The sequence below is a fragment of the Musa acuminata genome, chromosome BXJ1-10 (genome assembly GCF_036884655.1).
Source record: "Musa acuminata AAA Group cultivar baxijiao chromosome BXJ1-10, Cavendish_Baxijiao_AAA, whole genome shotgun sequence".
NCBI classification, from domain to species: domain Eukaryota; kingdom Viridiplantae; phylum Streptophyta; class Magnoliopsida; order Zingiberales; family Musaceae; genus Musa; species Musa acuminata.
The window spans coordinates 20,301,368-20,317,421 of record NC_088336.1 but is presented as its reverse complement, the minus strand read 5'-3'; the positions used below and the strand labels follow the sequence as shown (position 1 = coordinate 20,317,421).

At 40.2% G+C, this 16,054-nt stretch overlaps 3 protein-coding genes across 3 annotated transcripts; 2 read left to right on the top strand and 1 right to left on the bottom strand.

The window, feature by feature from the left end:
• The first annotated feature begins 78 nt into the window (after positions 1-78).
• Positions 79-1,133, top strand: LOC104000435 (uncharacterized). The gene has a single exon (XM_009422481.3). The coding sequence runs from the start codon at positions 155-157 to the stop codon at positions 953-955; it is 801 nt and encodes a 266-aa protein (XP_009420756.2). The 5' UTR covers positions 79-154; the 3' UTR covers positions 956-1,133.
• Positions 1,134-1,158: 25 nt separating this feature from the next.
• On the bottom strand, positions 1,159-1,896 carry LOC135595405 (protein PROTON GRADIENT REGULATION 5, chloroplastic-like). The gene is made up of 2 exons (XM_065086272.1): positions 1,508-1,896; positions 1,159-1,430 (listed from the first exon to the last, which is right to left on the bottom strand). Exons 1-2 carry the CDS (start codon positions 1,784-1,786, stop codon positions 1,326-1,328), a joined length of 384 nt encoding a protein of 127 aa, XP_064942344.1. The 5' UTR covers positions 1,787-1,896; the 3' UTR covers positions 1,159-1,325.
• A 624-nt stretch (positions 1,897-2,520) lies between these two features.
• On the top strand, positions 2,521-9,180 carry LOC135595404 (heterogeneous nuclear ribonucleoprotein 1-like). Its single transcript, XM_065086271.1, has 2 exons — positions 2,521-2,988; positions 7,690-9,180. Exons 1-2 carry the CDS (start codon positions 2,767-2,769, stop codon positions 8,857-8,859), a joined length of 1,392 nt encoding a protein of 463 aa, XP_064942343.1. The 5' UTR covers positions 2,521-2,766; the 3' UTR covers positions 8,860-9,180.
• Positions 9,181-16,054: the final 6,874 nt, after the last annotated feature.

Sequence of the window (16,054 nt, the reverse complement as noted above, 5' to 3'; positions counted from 1 at the left end):
CCCACCGTTCCTCGCCAAACTCCGGTCGAAGGCCCACAGCCTGTCCTTGTTCTCCTTCGTCCGCCGCTTCCTGCTGCCCCGGTTTTGCCTCTCCCGCTCCTCTCCTCCCCAATATAATCCACCAACCGCACCCCCCGTCACCTCCAAGACGACCATGGAGGCAGTGGACGGTGGCAGCAGCGACCTCGGCCGGCCGACCACTGCCCTCATGCCCTTCCACCTCCTGGAGATCACCATCATCTCTGCCCAGGGCCTCTACCCCGCCACCCGGTCCATTAACACGTACGCCTCCGCTTGGGTCGACCCGAAGCACAAGCTCTACACCCGGGTGGACCGCGCCGGCCACGCCGACCCCACCTGGAACGACAAGTTCATCTTCCGCGTCGACGACGCGTTCCTCCGCTCCGACACGGCCTGCGTGGACGTCCACCTCCACGCCGCCCGTAGCCGCCTCAGCCCCCTCCCCGACCATCTCCTCGGCACCGTCCGCGTCGTCCTTAGCTCCCTCAGCCCCGCCCCTGGCGTCCGCCGCTTCGTCGCCCTCCTGGTCCGCCGCCCCGTTTCCCTCCGCCCCCACGGCATACTCAACCTCAGCGTCGCCATCCTCGAACCCCACGTGAGGAGCATGCCGCTCTACTTCGGCCTCGACTCTCCGGCGGCCTTCGCCTACAAGGATATCACCGTTGGAAGACAGGCGAAAGCCAACGGCCGAAGATGGTCCTCCGATGACTGCAGCGGATGGCAGCTGGAGAGGAACGGATCGGTGAGCATGGAGAGTGGGGTGGAGGAGCGGGAGCGGGAGGAGCTGGAGACCAAGCTAGAGATGTGGAAAGCCGAGATTTCGCCAGACCACGAGAGGGACGACCGGTCAAACAACAGCCATGGCGGGCATAACCGGAAGAGAAGTGGGAGGCTGTCGTTCTTCTCGTGCGCTGAGACAGTGGAGAGTGAATAGAAGAAACAAGCTGTACGTACCAAGCAATGGGTTGGTCTGCGAATGGGTGTCGATAACGTAATCTGATGCATGTCTACGTTTTCACTTGGAAACTACATAGAGACTACATGTAGAGAACATTCTGCTCCTCTTCAACTACGTTGCTATTAGAAGCATAATATGAAGCACGAGTTAGACACCTCTTATATCCTACCACAGGAAAGTGAATCTCAAGCACAAGACTAATACTAATATGATGATATGTGAAGATACAGCAGTTGTTTGTTGAAATTAAGCAGCCAAACAAGACATATATATACATTCTTTCTCAGACGAAACCACCAGAAAAATTCATACAGCACAGTTGCTTCAGCTAAGAAAGAATGGCATGTCAGGCGAGAAACCCAAGCTTTTCTCCGTTCTTTTTGGCCAAGCGGATCAAACCTTGTCTCTGCTTACCATCAGCCCCTATAGTCTTGCAGAACTCTGTGATCACCTGAGCGCAAACACCAACATGTGAACGATAGACAAGTGATGAACGATTCATATATGTACGCACACACAGACAAACACCTGGGAGTGGAGAGCTATGGCCTTCCCTCTGAGCTGATTGAACCGCTTCCTGCCGATGATGTTGCGAGTGAAAACGACCAAGGGCGCGAAGAGGCCTTTGCCTTCGTTGACGTTTCCCATCTTAGGCAGAGACCGGCGCGGCCTGGAGACCCGAACCGACGCCGGGGCCGGCCTGGCCAGCATCGCCCGGTCTGCCCCGGCAAACGAGGTGGCCCAGCTTCCATGGAACGTCGAGTGCAGGGAGTTACTGAGCCCTGTGGCTGACAGGGGCGCAGCCATGGAGGTGGAGGGCTGTTGCGGTCTATGTGCTGGAAGAAGAGCGGGATCTTCGATGACAATGAAGAGGTAGGAAGAGAGGAACCGGTGGCGAGGGGAGGAAGATGTGCGCCGGACGCAGGCCACACAATGGAGATCTCGAGCGAGTGGTGGCGGTGATTCATCGCTCTCCGGATGAGACACAGCTGGAAAGGGCCCCACACGGTGGGGAGACTCTGTCGAAACATCTAGGACAGGTGGGCTCCACCCACACGAAGTGCGTGGACATACCCTGCATCCTGTTTCAGCTTAGACAGAAATCCACAACGAATCGTGTGGTGGCAGCGAACCGGGATGAGAAATATCTCGAGGTCCATACACCGACGGCTACACCCACGCCACGCAATCGACCACGCTTATACACGTGTACGTGTCACCCAACACGCGCGCTTGCGTGCCCAATGCATGCACGAGTGTGAGCACACTCTTGCTTTCATGGTATGTTCATATTCTCGAATCTTAGTTTAGTTCATTAAATTGGCTATTTATGAGAACTTAGGCTAAAGATATAAATATGAATTTGGATGTCAATATTTTAGATAAATGAAGCATTAAATATTACGTTAACGTTAAGGATCATGACATCATAAAATAATTAAGAAATCAGCAATATATATTTAAATAGTCGATGTCCAAAACCCCTCCTTTTATTCCGAAACATAAAAGCAAAAACAAAAACAAAAAGCGAGGTCGGAAGCATAACCCTACCCTGCAATCGACCGATCGATCTCCACCCTCGGATCGGAACGACTAACCCGATCGCATCCGTTCCCAAACTACATTATTCTCCTCTATTTGGGCTTCGTCCCCTCCTCTCTCCCACCGGCGGCGGTGGTTCTCCTCTCCTCTCCTCTTCGACTCTCACTATTCCACTGGCCGGGTAGTTTATACTAGAGAGTGAAGAGTGAAGGAAGTGTTTTTGAAGAGAGGCACAGAGAGAAGAGATGGATTCAGACGAGGGGAAGCTCTTCATTGGGGGGATCTCGTGGGAGACCACCGAGGACAAGCTCAAGGATCACTTCGGCAACTACGGCGAGGTTCTAGACGCCGTCATCATGAGGGACAAGGTCACAGGCCGGCCCAGGGGCTTCGGGTTCGTCGTCTTCGCGGATCCCGCCCTCCTCGATCGCGTTCTCCAGGACAACCACACCATCGATGGCCGCACCGTGAGTTTCTTTTCCCTATTTCTCTACCTCGCTTATTTTTTTCTCTCTCTTGCTTGATCTCTGAAGTTAGGGTTACCTGGTGCTGCACTCGACTCGTTTCGATGTAAAGTTTTAAGTGATTTCTTGATGAGGAGTCTCGGAGAGCTTTGATCATGCTTGTTTCTTTTCTTATAATGTTAACTTCTTGTTGCCTATGTTCTGTTGTGATCTCTTTGATGCGCACTAAACTTTGAGGTGTGTAACATTGATTGGGCCCTGCTTCTTGATGCAATTTATTTGTGATTTGTAGTTAATCTTCTTGATACTGCTAATAATATTTCCATGAATCGTTTGTTGATAGACTTGATGCATGAAAATTCAGTGATACTGATTTAGATGAGTTTGTGATGTGTATTTATATATGGGTTATTTTCTTGCATCATTGTCCATTTTGTAATTGATATATTAGTTTGTGGTAACCAAGATCTTGATTGAATTATGACCTTGGAATTTGTGGTGCATCTTTCTTTAGTACTTGATTTCTATGTGCTATTGTTATCATGGTTTGCAAGCCCCTATAGTAAGTATCGGATGCTTAATTATTCTGTCTGAGCATGTGTAGATGCCTTTGTGGACTCTCGTTTCACCTTGTCTACAAGTTTGATTGACTGAGGCCAACATTTGACATGTTAACAAGATCGATTTCTAGTTGGATTATAATTCAGGTTTATTCAGTTTGCTCCTTCGATCAATCTTTATTCCATCCAAACTTGCTTAGATGGACTTCTTAATTAACCTGAAAGAGGGATGTGTGTCAGATGAAACATACATAGAGTTGACCCCTTTTAGGGGCACAACAGAGGTATATTATTCTGATCAACCAAGGCAGTGGGTGGGTAGCCATTGAATGGGGCCACCATACTTAGGAGTGCTCAACCAGTCATTGTTGGCCAAGCATAAGTATAATAGCCAACAAAGTCTATTCTTAGGTTATTTTAACTCATACATTCATAGATCATCTTTGGTCTGTTAAACTTGATATAAACCTTGGACATATATCTTGACACCTGGATAACAATATTTCTCCAGAGTTCCTCTCTTTCTCCCCCGTAATCCACCTCACTTCTCTCTATCCTTTCTCCCGAGTTACTCTCTTTCGTTCCTTAATCTACGAAACTTCTCTTTATCCTCTGTCTACTCTGATGCTTGTTAGGACATCATTTTGTTTTAAGGCTTCATCATATCAATTTGTTAAAAGAGCTAGTTGGACGAGACTAACACCACCTTTAACATAATTCATTTTTGCGTCGATGCTCAAATATAAGATCTCAAAGGTTTAGTAATACAGATGATGCTACAACAATTTTATGCTTCAACCCAATCAACACTTAATTACAATATCTCGATGCAGAAAGCGTTTGAATTGAAGTAGAAAGGAGTGATTTGACAGTGACCACAAAGATAACACAAGATTTATTAGAAGAGAGCATGCCCCAAGTAAGGACCTCTCAACTTCCGCCTCTTTGCTTTTTAGAAAGAAATATTGAAGAGGGTTTGTTGTATATGGATGAAGTCAAAAAGGCAGTTGGTTCCTACATTTGGCTGGCTCTACTAGGGTTCAAGTATGACCTAAGAGGTTGTTGTACTTCTATATCCCACAAGTTGCTTCATTAATAAGCGAAGCTCGTATTGCCAAGAAGAGGACATTGCACTATGCTAATTTTGTTAGATTGTTTAGATAGGCCACCACCATCACTAAGTTGGCAGCTTCTTCATATCAGTTACTACAAGATGACCTATTTCAATTATAAGGCTCCTACTTCTATCTTAGCACAGTCAGCATTTTCTATGATTTCTATAGGAACTTTGAGACCTACAAAGATGCTTATGATAGAAAAATTATTAGGCAACGTCAATGTGCTTCTATTGCAACTAAACATGGATAATGCGGCATGTGTAAGACATAAGCATGCAGCTTATTAATATTTGATTTTGATGAAGGAGAAGAAGGGATGGAAGAATATCTTTTCAAGAGAATACAAAGAGAATACCAAAGAAGAAGAACCACCTTTGGATGAAATATTAGGTACATATTAGAAATCCTCATGTATATCATACTAAGTGTGATCCAAAAAACCTGTCGCTTGGTGCTTTACTTCCTATGTAAATAAGCAACTAGATCTGCCTATTGTTGCATTGCATTTAATATATCTAAAATTATGATGAAATTTGGAGTTTGTTAGTACATTTTAATTCATGGTGTTAAATGGCAACATGCTTATAGGTAATTTTGCCAACACACCTTTATCTGTGCAAGAATGATCAAATATTGATTTGTATGCTACAATTATGAAAGAAGTTAGGTGGTTAAGAATATTATTTGGGACTACGAAAAATTGGTAACCGTGGTAGACGTTTGACACAATTGCAAGAGGACACTTTTACTATTAAACATGTGTCCCTTCAGTAATTCCTGAAGCTTGTTCACACATCTTTAGTCTTCTACTGTTAGAATAAACCCTGAACTATAGCTGGAATAGCACCAAAGAGTCCAAAGATGATGAACAAAATTTTAGCCTATGTAATCTACCAGTTTAGCAGGATTTCAGGTTCCATTTGAACCCTTTTTCTTAACTAGAACTTGCTTCTGATGAAATCACTTTTGAAGTGCCAAAAATCCACCTCAAATCTCAGCTCAATCCGAGGTTGACCTCCAAATTTGCTCTATAAATGTCTAATGTCAGTGCTGTCCAGCAAGGGTGTATGGTAGTCTTCAGCTTTATACATGTCTAACATCAGTGGTGTCTATTCACGACCACCAAATCACTATTGTTTCTCTTTAAATTGTAAAGTAATAACATTAACCATATATTGAAAAACTTTGAAATTGGAAAAATTGTTGAAGGGGAAGCTCAAGACTAGATAATGTGGCCATCCAAGAGTAGCTATTAATCACTTGTGTTGCTTATCAAGAGAAGGGACTAAAGTTGGAGATTGTGTTGATTTACAGGCAGTTTAGTTACATAATTGTGAATATCTTCATATTCATGCCTTTCTTGTTGGCGTTTAGAACATCACTTTAGAATACATGACAAACACTGAATTTGTTTTCCATGCCCTTCAGTATTAACCAATGCACCTTCTATATTTGAAGGGCTTATGAATAATAGTTTTCAACCAATATAAAGAAAGACATGTATAGTATCTTTCAATATTGGTATATAGTAAGCCCTAGGCAGATCGTGGAAGAGCATCCGAGGAATGTCATGTAGATCTAGAAGAGCTATCCTTTATTTCTAAAGGAGACTAAATGTTTATTTCATAATACTACTTGGGCTTATTTTGTTATAGAGAGTATTAGTACATCTCGACAAGTTGAAGGGGAACAATCTCATTTGATAACAACATACATTGAAGATTTTTAGGATTGGACAAGATAGTGGCGACAATTTATAGAAGTTTATGGACAGTTAGTTGTAGTACTCATTACCTATTGAGAATCAAAGAGTAATTTCAGATGGACAACTCTCATTGGGGTGACTGAACATGTTACAGGTTCAGCTACAAGGGTGCTCAACCCACCCATAGAGATTTATGCTGCCACGGGGATTCCAAAGACCAATCTAGTAGTCCATACACATGCATCTACCACTGTGATATTTGATTCTACCTTGTGCAGAAGTTTGATCGACTTTGGCCAATAATTTACACGCCAACAAGTGTAAGTCCTTGTTAGATTAGTAAGCTGGGTCAATGCCATGTGGTTTAATTTTATCTCCTTGGATCAATCCTTATTCCATTAGGATTAACTTAGAATCTCAAGCAGCCTAAAATATTACCAACACATATTAGAAGGGATTAGGCCTAACCTTTTCTTGGAGCTCCAATGGGGTAGGACAAATCTCGTTCCCCCAATAGGACCCATCTCTTGGTTTTCCAACATGTGTTGACTTGGGAAACGGGCACTTGCTAGATGACGCCACCTGCCCCAAGGAGTGTCTGGTCAGCCTTGACCTAATGTGGGTAGAGCAAGCAGGACATTGATCTAGGATGGTCAACCACCCTTGTTTAGGAAACAGGGGTCAGCCAGGTTATTTTAGGTCCTAGTTAGTCTTCAATCCCTTTCTCTCTTTTTGTCATCTTTGTCATCTCTTTTTGTGTATTTTTTCTTTCCTCAGACAAGAAGGAACTTGATTGGAGGCAACTTTCATGTCAAGTTTTATTAGTTCTTGTCGAGTTTGCCTTTTTTTGGCTGTATGGCTGAAAAAATGGTCAAAATCAGATTATTCTTGATGATATCAATATAAATCAGATGTAACATATTGGAATCAATCTACAATGTGAACTATGGTTGATATTTATGATTTATCTTGCACAACAATGATTTGCTTTGTGTAATTATATAGTGTATCCTAACTTGATAGCATTCTGTGTGATATATTCTTGGTCTTCTTGAAGTTGCAATTTTATCATGGTGTAATTTTTATTGTGATAAAAGTAACATGTCACTACAGAAAAATTTTAGCAACTGGATGTTTTGTGTAATCTGCTGATTTAGTTTGTTTACTTAATTTTCCTTATCATGCAACAATTTGTGCTGGAGTTTTTTAGAGTTGTTATTCTATTGAAATTTAGAAAGCGATATTTTACAAAATCATTACTTAAGGATGCATTTTGTTGATATAAATATCTCGTCTGCCGTACAACTGATTTAATCAACAGGTGGATGCTAAAAGGGCTCTTTCAAGAGAAGAACAGCAAATGTCTGCCAGATCTGGCAATACCACTTCTGGAAACCCCACTTCCGGAAGATCAGCTGGAGCAGGTGCCGGTGCAAACATAAGGACCAAAAAGATTTTTGTTGGAGGTTTGCCTCCCACCCTAACAGAGGATGGGTTTCGACAGTACTTCGAGTCCTTCGGCACTGTGACTGATGCAGTTGTGATGTATGACCAAAACACCCATCGCCCTCGAGGCTTTGGGTTCATCTCCTTTGATTCAGAAGATACTGTAGATAAAGTTCTTCAAAAGACTTTTCATGATTTGAATGGCAAGCCTGTGGAAGTGAAGCGTGCCCTTCCAAAAGATGCAAATCCAAACACTGGCAGTGGGCGATCAATGGGAGGTGGATCCCATCAATCTTATGGTGGTTCGAGTGGTAATGCTGGCTCTTATGATGGTAGACCGGATGCCAATAGGTACATGCAACCTCAAGCACCAGCTTACAGCTCCTCTGCCTATGGTGCACCTGGTTATGGCTATGGAACCGCAAACAGCGGAGTTGGTTATGCCGGTTATGGTGTTGGTGGCTATGGAAGTGCCGGTGCTGGGTACAGTGGACCTGCTGGGGCCTACGGAAATCCAAATGCTCCTATGGCTGGTTATGTAGGCGGTCCTCCAGGTGCTCAAAGGAACCTTTGGAGTAATCAGGCTCCAAGTGGTTATGGCCCTGCAGGCTATGGTGGAAGCGCGGCCTATGGTCCAGCCGCCTCATGGAATGCTTCAGCTGCCAGTGGAGGATCTGGTGCAGTGCCAACAGGTCAAAGTGGGACCCCTGGGTATGTGAGTCAGGGTTATGGTTATGGTGCATATGGAGGATCAGAAGGGCCTTATGGTACTCAAGGGGGCTATGGTTCTCTTGGCGGACGAGGCAGCAGTGGTCCAGGTGGTAGCCCTGCAGGCAATACAGGAGAACAAGGAGCAGGTTCTGCTTACATGAGTGGTAGTTATGGAATTCCTAACGCAAACTCGGGTTATCCAAATGCTTGGAGGCCAGACCCTTCACAAGCAGGGCCCTATGGAGCTTCTCAGGTGAATGGGGCCCCTGGTGGTCCAGCTAGTTATGGAGGTGGTTATGGTGGCCCTCACGGCAGGCAAGTCCAGCAGCAGTAAGTAGAGGACTTATGTTGCAATGAATCACCATCTCTTCTGTGTTTCTTGGGCCATTTTACCTGGCACTCAGCAGAGAAAGGCGAAATTTATCACTGGCTTGATCTCAGTAGTTTAACTGCAACTCTCACTTTATCTTAACAGTTTAAATGCAATTCTGCTCTATTGTAGAATTAGTAGTCCTGAGGAGTAGTAGATACCTCATATTTCTATCTTTGAAGTTTCTAGTACTTGGATTTGGTGGTGTGATTAGCTGTGTCTTTCAGTTCTATATTTTCGAGAAAGTTTATCCATCTGCCTCTAGTTTCAAGCTAGAGTAGCTTATGGACCCTTGTGTTTTTGGATGTTGCAGTTAACTGCAGTATTTACTGTGCTGGCGATAGTTATCTACTAAGCAAATTGGTAGAACTGGATATGCATTTTTTGGTTGTTGTCGCTATCTATTACCATCTCTGTTCTCTTTTGATGGGTATTACTAGCTGCAAAGATGTGATATCTGGCGGATGTTGTAGAAATGCAAATCTATTGAAGCAGCACTAGTAGTTTTGAGTTAAGATAAGCGTAGAGGTATACAAGAGGTAATGAAGACTAGCTGAACTTATGGGAGTATACTGCTGTTGAGTAGGGAACATGACAATCATAGTAGGTCGGCTAGATATGTGTCAATGGCATAATCCTTTTTCCCTTTATGCCTTTTGTACAGGCGATGCAGCATACAGCACCATTAATAGGATGAGGCGCAAAAGCATCGAGGAAGCACTGTCAGATGCTTGTGGTGTTTGTTTGAAGCCAGAACACTTACATCTTTGATGGCTTGATGTTGCATACATTATTGTGTAACGGTTATTATTAAATATCTTATTTAATAATAACGTAACCGTTCTATTAAGATTCATAATTTATTATCATGAATTTCTTCGTTTATTATGGTTTAAATGATTTCAGTTTCTTATTCTTTATGCATGAAACCGTTATTATTAAATTAAATATTTAATATCATTAAGTTCTTCATTATGGTCCAAACGTTACAAATTTGAATTAATTCTTGAACGTTATGAGTTGGTGATGATAAATGTTCTTGATGGGAGAACATCTATATATACATGAGGATTTTGGTCCCTTGGCTCAATTATCTCTTTGAAACGAAAGGGTTTCCTACACCATCTAAAGCGAGAGTTTAGAGCCGAGAAGAACCAAAGTTCAAGAAGAAACCTCTGCAGAAATTCTTGGCGACAATGGCTGGAGGTACGCTATTTCGTTTCCGCATTAGTTTTATTGTGTTTCTATTACAACGATTTAGAAACACAAGTTAGCTTCATTAAAAAATCTTACATTTGGTATCAGAGCCGAATGACCTCTGCCTTGATATGAAAAAGTTTTCATTTTTATGCCATGAAAATGATTTGATTTTGGTTTCTTCTTGGAAACTTGTTGATATATTTTGTGGAAATATCATTTTCAACATTTTAGTTGGTAAAATGCTTATATTATGTATGCATATTTAGTTATATTAATTATGTTTATGAGCAAATTTTTTATGTTTAAAATGTCTAGTGATCCATATAATCTTAATTAATTAAGAATTAGTCACAGCATCCTTAATTAATTAAAATTATATATAAAGTTAAAATAAGGATCACATAAGTAATTAGACATCATATTGTGATTGATTATATTTCGTATAATAATTGTTATCCCACAGGATCTTTTATTATATTTAATATAATTAATCAGGATAAAATATCATATTATTTTCATAATTTACCCACAGGGATTATGAATTGGAATATAATTTGATAGTTTTATCATAAAGACCATATGAATCTATTTGAATTAAGAATTTAGCCCACAGGCAATTTTTATGTCATGAGATTCATATTTTTGGCATGTTTCACATTGGTAAAACATGTAATTTAGTTTATAAAGCTTCAAATTTTGACATAAGCATGTTTGATTTTATGCAGTTTCTCAAACTGTTAATTTCTCTGATATTCGATGTGATATTCCCGAACTTAGTGGTGATAACTATAAGATATGGAAGGAGAGGGTTCTCCTCCATTTAGGGTGGATGGATATTGATTATGCTATCAGGAAAGACGAACCACCTATAGTCACAAATACCAGCACTCCAACTGAGATCACGTTATATGAGCGATGGGAGCGATCCAATCGGCTCAGCGTGATGTTTATCAAAACTAAGATAACTGCTGGCATACGTGGTTCTGTTGACCAGCATGAAAATGTCCGAGACTTGCTAAAGGCTATCGATGAACAATTCTCACTTCGGATAAGGCACTAGCAAGCACCCTTATAATGAAATTTTCATCCCTTAGACTCACCAACATAAAGGGTGTGCGTGAGCACATAATGCAAATGCGAGATATTACGGCTCAACTTAAGAAACTTGAGGTTAATATGTCAAAATCCTTCCTGGTGCACTATATTCTGAACACCCTTCCACCTCAATATAGCCCTTTTAAAATTTCATACAATACACATAAGGACAAATGGTCAATTAATGAATTAATGACCATGTGTGTTCAAGAAGAAGAGAGGCTAGTAATGGAATTGGGTGAGAGTGCATTGATGGTAACCACTCGAGGGAAGAACAAAACTGACAAACATCAAGCCAATCAAAAAGCTTATCAGCAGGGAAAAGGTAAAATACCACCCCAAGCTGATATCAAGAAAGAAGCAAGGTGTTTCTTTTGTAAAAGAAAGGGACACATGAAGAAGGAATGTACGAAATTCCAACAATGGCTTGAAAAGAAATGTAAACCAACCTCATATGTATGTTATGAATCTAATATGGTCAATGTTAATATTAACACCTGGTGGATTGACTCTGGATCAACAATCCATATTGCAAACTCTTTGCAGGGTATGCAAAACCTAAGGAAGCCAGTGGGAAGTGAGCAAAGCATCTTATCAGGAAATAAGATGGGCTCACATGTGGAAGCAATTGGAACATGCATTTTAACTTTAAGTAGTGGTTTTGTTTTAAAATTGGAAAGAACCTTTTATGTACCAAGTTTCTCATTAAACTTAATTTCTGTTTCCAGACTCGTACCATTTAGATATTCCTTTAATTTTAAAGACACATCATTTCGTTTATTACATAAATATGATTGTGTTGGGAATGGTATTTTGTCTGACGGTCTTTACCGTATTTTATTACAAAATGATAATACTCAAGGTTCAATGCATGTTCACGCTGGCATTAAGAGGTGTAATATTAATGAGGACTCCTCTATATTATGGCATCGGAGATTAGGACATATCTCCATAGAGAGAATTAAAAGATTAGTTAAAGATGGGGTACTTGGTACTCTTGATTTTACTAATTTTAAGACTTGTGTGGACTGTATTAAAGGAAAACAGACCAATAAGTCCAAAAGGGGTGCTAATAGGAGTTCAGACTTATTAGAAATAATTCATACTGATATATGTTGTCCAGACATGGACATACATGGTCAGAAATACTTCATCTCCTTTATAGATGATTACTCACGATATATGTATATATATTTGCTTCATAATAAAAATGAAGCATTGGATGCCTTCAAAGTCTTTAAGGCTGAAGTTGAGAACCAATGTGGTAAGCAAATTAAAATCGTGAGATCAGATAGGGGTGGAGAATATTATGGTAGATATACTGAAAATGGACAAGCACCTGGTCCTTTTGCTAAGTTTCTTCAAGAACATGGGATTATTGCCCAATACACTATGCCTGGTTCTCCAGACCAGAATGGTGTTGCAGAAAGAAGAAACCGAACATTATTGGACATGGTGCGGAGTATGCTTAGCAACTCCAATCTTCCTAAATATTTGTGGACTGAAGCATTAAAAACGGCTGTGTATATATTAAACCGAGTTCCAACCAAGGCTGTCCAAAAGACACCATTTGAACTATGGAAAGGTTGGAAACCGAGTTTGCGACATATGCGCATTTGGGGATGTCCGTCTGAAGTCAGGATATATAATCCACAAGAGAAGAAACTGGACCCGAGGACTGTTAGTGGGTATTTCATTGGATATGCCAAAAAGTCCAAAGGTTACAGGTTCTATTGTCCATCTCACACAACTAGGATTGTGGAATCAAGAAACGCTAAATTTCTTGAGGATGATGTGATTAGTGGGAGCGATCATTTCAGGAACATAGTTTCCGCACATGATCATATAGAATCTCAGCCTTCCACATCAAATGATAGATTGGTTATAGTTCATAGCACTCCTCAAGTACAAACTAGTGCTGAACAACCAATCATTGAAATTCCACAAGTTGTTGATAGTATTCTAATAGATCAAGCAGTTCAGGAATTACAACAAGCTCCTGAACAACTAGTTGAACCACAAGTTCCTCAAGAAACTATTGGTACAACATTAAGAAGATCTACTAGAAATAAAAGATCAGCAATTCTTAGTGATTATGTTATATATCTACAAGAATCTGACTATAATATTGGAGCAAAAAATGATCCTGAAACATTTTCACAAGTCATGAGTTGCAAAAAGTCAAATTTGTGGCATGATGCTATGAAAGAAGAGATGAATTCCATGATGAGCAATGGAGTCTGGGATCTTGTAGAGTTGCCTAATGAAGCAAAGGCCATTGGTTGCAAATGGGTCTTTAAAACTAAGAAAGATTCATTAGGTAACATTGAGAGATACAAGGCAAGACTTGTTGCAAAGGGATTTACTCAAAAAGAGGGAATCGATTATACGGAGACATTTTCTCCTGTATCTAAGAAAGATTCTCTGCGTATTATTTTAGCATTAGTTGCTCATTTTGACCTTGAGTTGCAACAAATGGATGTGAAAACAGCATTTCTTAACAGAGATCTAGAGGAAGAGGTTTATATGAAACAACCTGAAGGTTTCTCCTCTAGTGTTGGTGAGCACTTGGTTTGCAAGCTTAGGAAGTCCATATACGGCTTAAAACAAGCCTCCCGCCAATGGTATTTTAAATTTCATGAAGTGATTTCTTCATTCGGATTTGTTGAAAATCTCATGGATCAATGCATATACCAGAAGGTTAGTGGGAGTAAAATATGTTTCCTTGTTTTATACGTAGATGATATTTTGCTTGCAACCAATGATAAGGATTTGCTGCATGAGGTGAAACAATTTCTTTCTAAAAATTTTGACATGAAGGATATGGGTGAAGCATCTTATGCCATTGGCATTAAGATCTATAGAGATAGACCTCGAGGCATTTTAGGTCTATCACAAGAAACCTATATTGATAAACTTTTAGAAAGATTTCGGATGAATGATTGTTCACCAAGTGTTGCTCCCATTGTGAAAGGTGATAGGTTCAATTTGAACCAATGCCCAAAGAACAATTTTGAAAGGGAATCAATGAAAAACATCCCATATGCTTCTATCGTAGGAAGCCTTATGTATGCTCAGGTCTGTACTAGACCTGATATTGCATTTATTGTGGGGATGCTAGGTCGATATCAGAGTAATCCAAGTATGGACCACTAGAGAGCTGCAAAGAAAGTGATGAGGTATCTACAAGGAACCAAAGATTACATGCTTATGTATAGACATACAGACAATCTGGATGTGATTGGTTACTCAGATTCAGACTTTGCCGGTTGTGTTGATTCTCGTAAATCAACATCAGGATATATTTTTTTGATGGCCGGTGGAGCTATTTCTTGGAGAAGCGCTAAGCAGACCTTGACTGCTACTTCTACCATGGAAGCTGAGTTTGTCTCCTGCTTTGAGGCTACTTCACATGGTGTATGGCTTAAGAGTTTCATTTTTGGGCTTAGAATCATGGATTCTATTTCTAGGCCATTAAGAATTTTCTGTGACAATTCGGCTGCTGTCTTTATGGCTAAAAACAATAAAAGTGGAAGTCGAAGTAAACACATCGACATTAAGTATTTAGCCATAAGAGAACGTGTAAAAGAAAAGAAAGTGGTCATTGAGCACATTAGCACTGAATTGATGATTGCTGATCCTTTGACTAAAGGCATGCCACCTCTAAAATTCAAGGATCATGTAAAGAAAATGGGACTTAGTTCCACTTTGTAATGATATTGAAACTCTTATATATTATAAAATTTTCTCATTTATGTGCACATTATTTTGAGAAAATATATTGTTGTTGGACCAAGAATAAACATAAGGTTTATTCATAAAGTAATATTACCACATTAAGATTAAGAAACTAAATACATCGTGATACATGGATGATAATACTCGCTCTTAGAGGACTTATCGCTATGATTCATGTATTTATTTCTTAAGAAAGTTGTTCGAGAAAGATTAATTCAAATTATTAAGATAAACGTATGGACCAAGTGGGAGAATGTAACGATTATTATTAAATATCTTATTTAATAATAACGTAATCGTTCTCATTAAGATTCATAATTCATTATCATGAATTTCTTCATTTATTATGGTTTAAATGATTTCAGTTTCTTATTCTTTATGCATGAAACCGTTATTATTAAATTAAATATTTAATATCATTAAGTTCTTCATTATGGTCCAAACGTTACAAATTTGAATTAATTCTTGAACGTTATGAGTTGGTGATGATAAATGTTCTTGATGGGAGAACATCTATATATACATGAGGATTTTGGTCCCTTGGCTCAATTATCTCTTTGGAGCGAAAGGGTTTCCTACACCATCTAAAGCGAGAGTTTAGAGCCGAGAAGAACCAAAGTTCAAGAAGAAACCTCTGCAGAAATTCTTGGCGACAATGGCTGGAGGTACACTATTTCATTTCCGCATTAGTTTTATTGTGTTTCTATTACAACGATTTAGAAACACAAGTTAGCTTCATTAAAAAATCTTACATATTGTGCTCGATCATCTGTTCACAGGGCTTGCATGGGATGGGTAAGTGGTCGTACTCTTAGCATGTCATGTCCTACAGAGAACTTGGATGCATTATAGGTAAATGATCATTACAGATGGCTGTTGATTTGCCTCGATTGTCGTGGGAGCTGTGTCCAGGTAGATGCTTACATTTATCAGTAACTCACTAAATCCAGTTGTTTATCTTTTTTGTTGTTGTGTATATGTATATATATTAGTAACATGTACATTGTAGTATAATTTAGAGGTTTGCTTTATTGTTCATAACTCACTAAATCCTGTCTCTTTGATACCACCTCAAGCAGTGAACCCTCCACATCTATTACCTCACCACTAACAAGAAGCAAATAAG

What these genes read in the sequence shown, in the direction of transcription:
- LOC135595404 (XM_065086271.1), top strand. Translation starts at nt 2,767, where the DNA reads ATGGATTCAGACGAGGGGAAGCTCTTCATTGGGGGGATCTCGTGGGAG. An exon ending in ACACCATCGATGGCCGCACC is followed by an intron (nt 2,989 to 7,689) that starts GTGAGTTTCTTT and finishes TTTAATCAACAG; the next exon opens with GTGGATGCTAAAAGGGCTCT.
- LOC135595405 (XM_065086272.1), bottom strand. Translation starts at nt 1,786, where the DNA reads ATGGCTGCGCCCCTGTCAGCCACAGGGCTCAGTAACTCCCTGCACTCG. An exon ending in CCATAGCTCTCCACTCCCAG is followed by an intron (nt 1,431 to 1,507) that starts GTGTTTGTCTGT and finishes GTTTGCGCTCAG; the next exon opens with GTGATCACAGAGTTCTGCAA.
- LOC104000435 (XM_009422481.3), top strand. Translation starts at nt 155, where the DNA reads ATGGAGGCAGTGGACGGTGGCAGCAGCGACCTCGGCCGGCCGACCACT.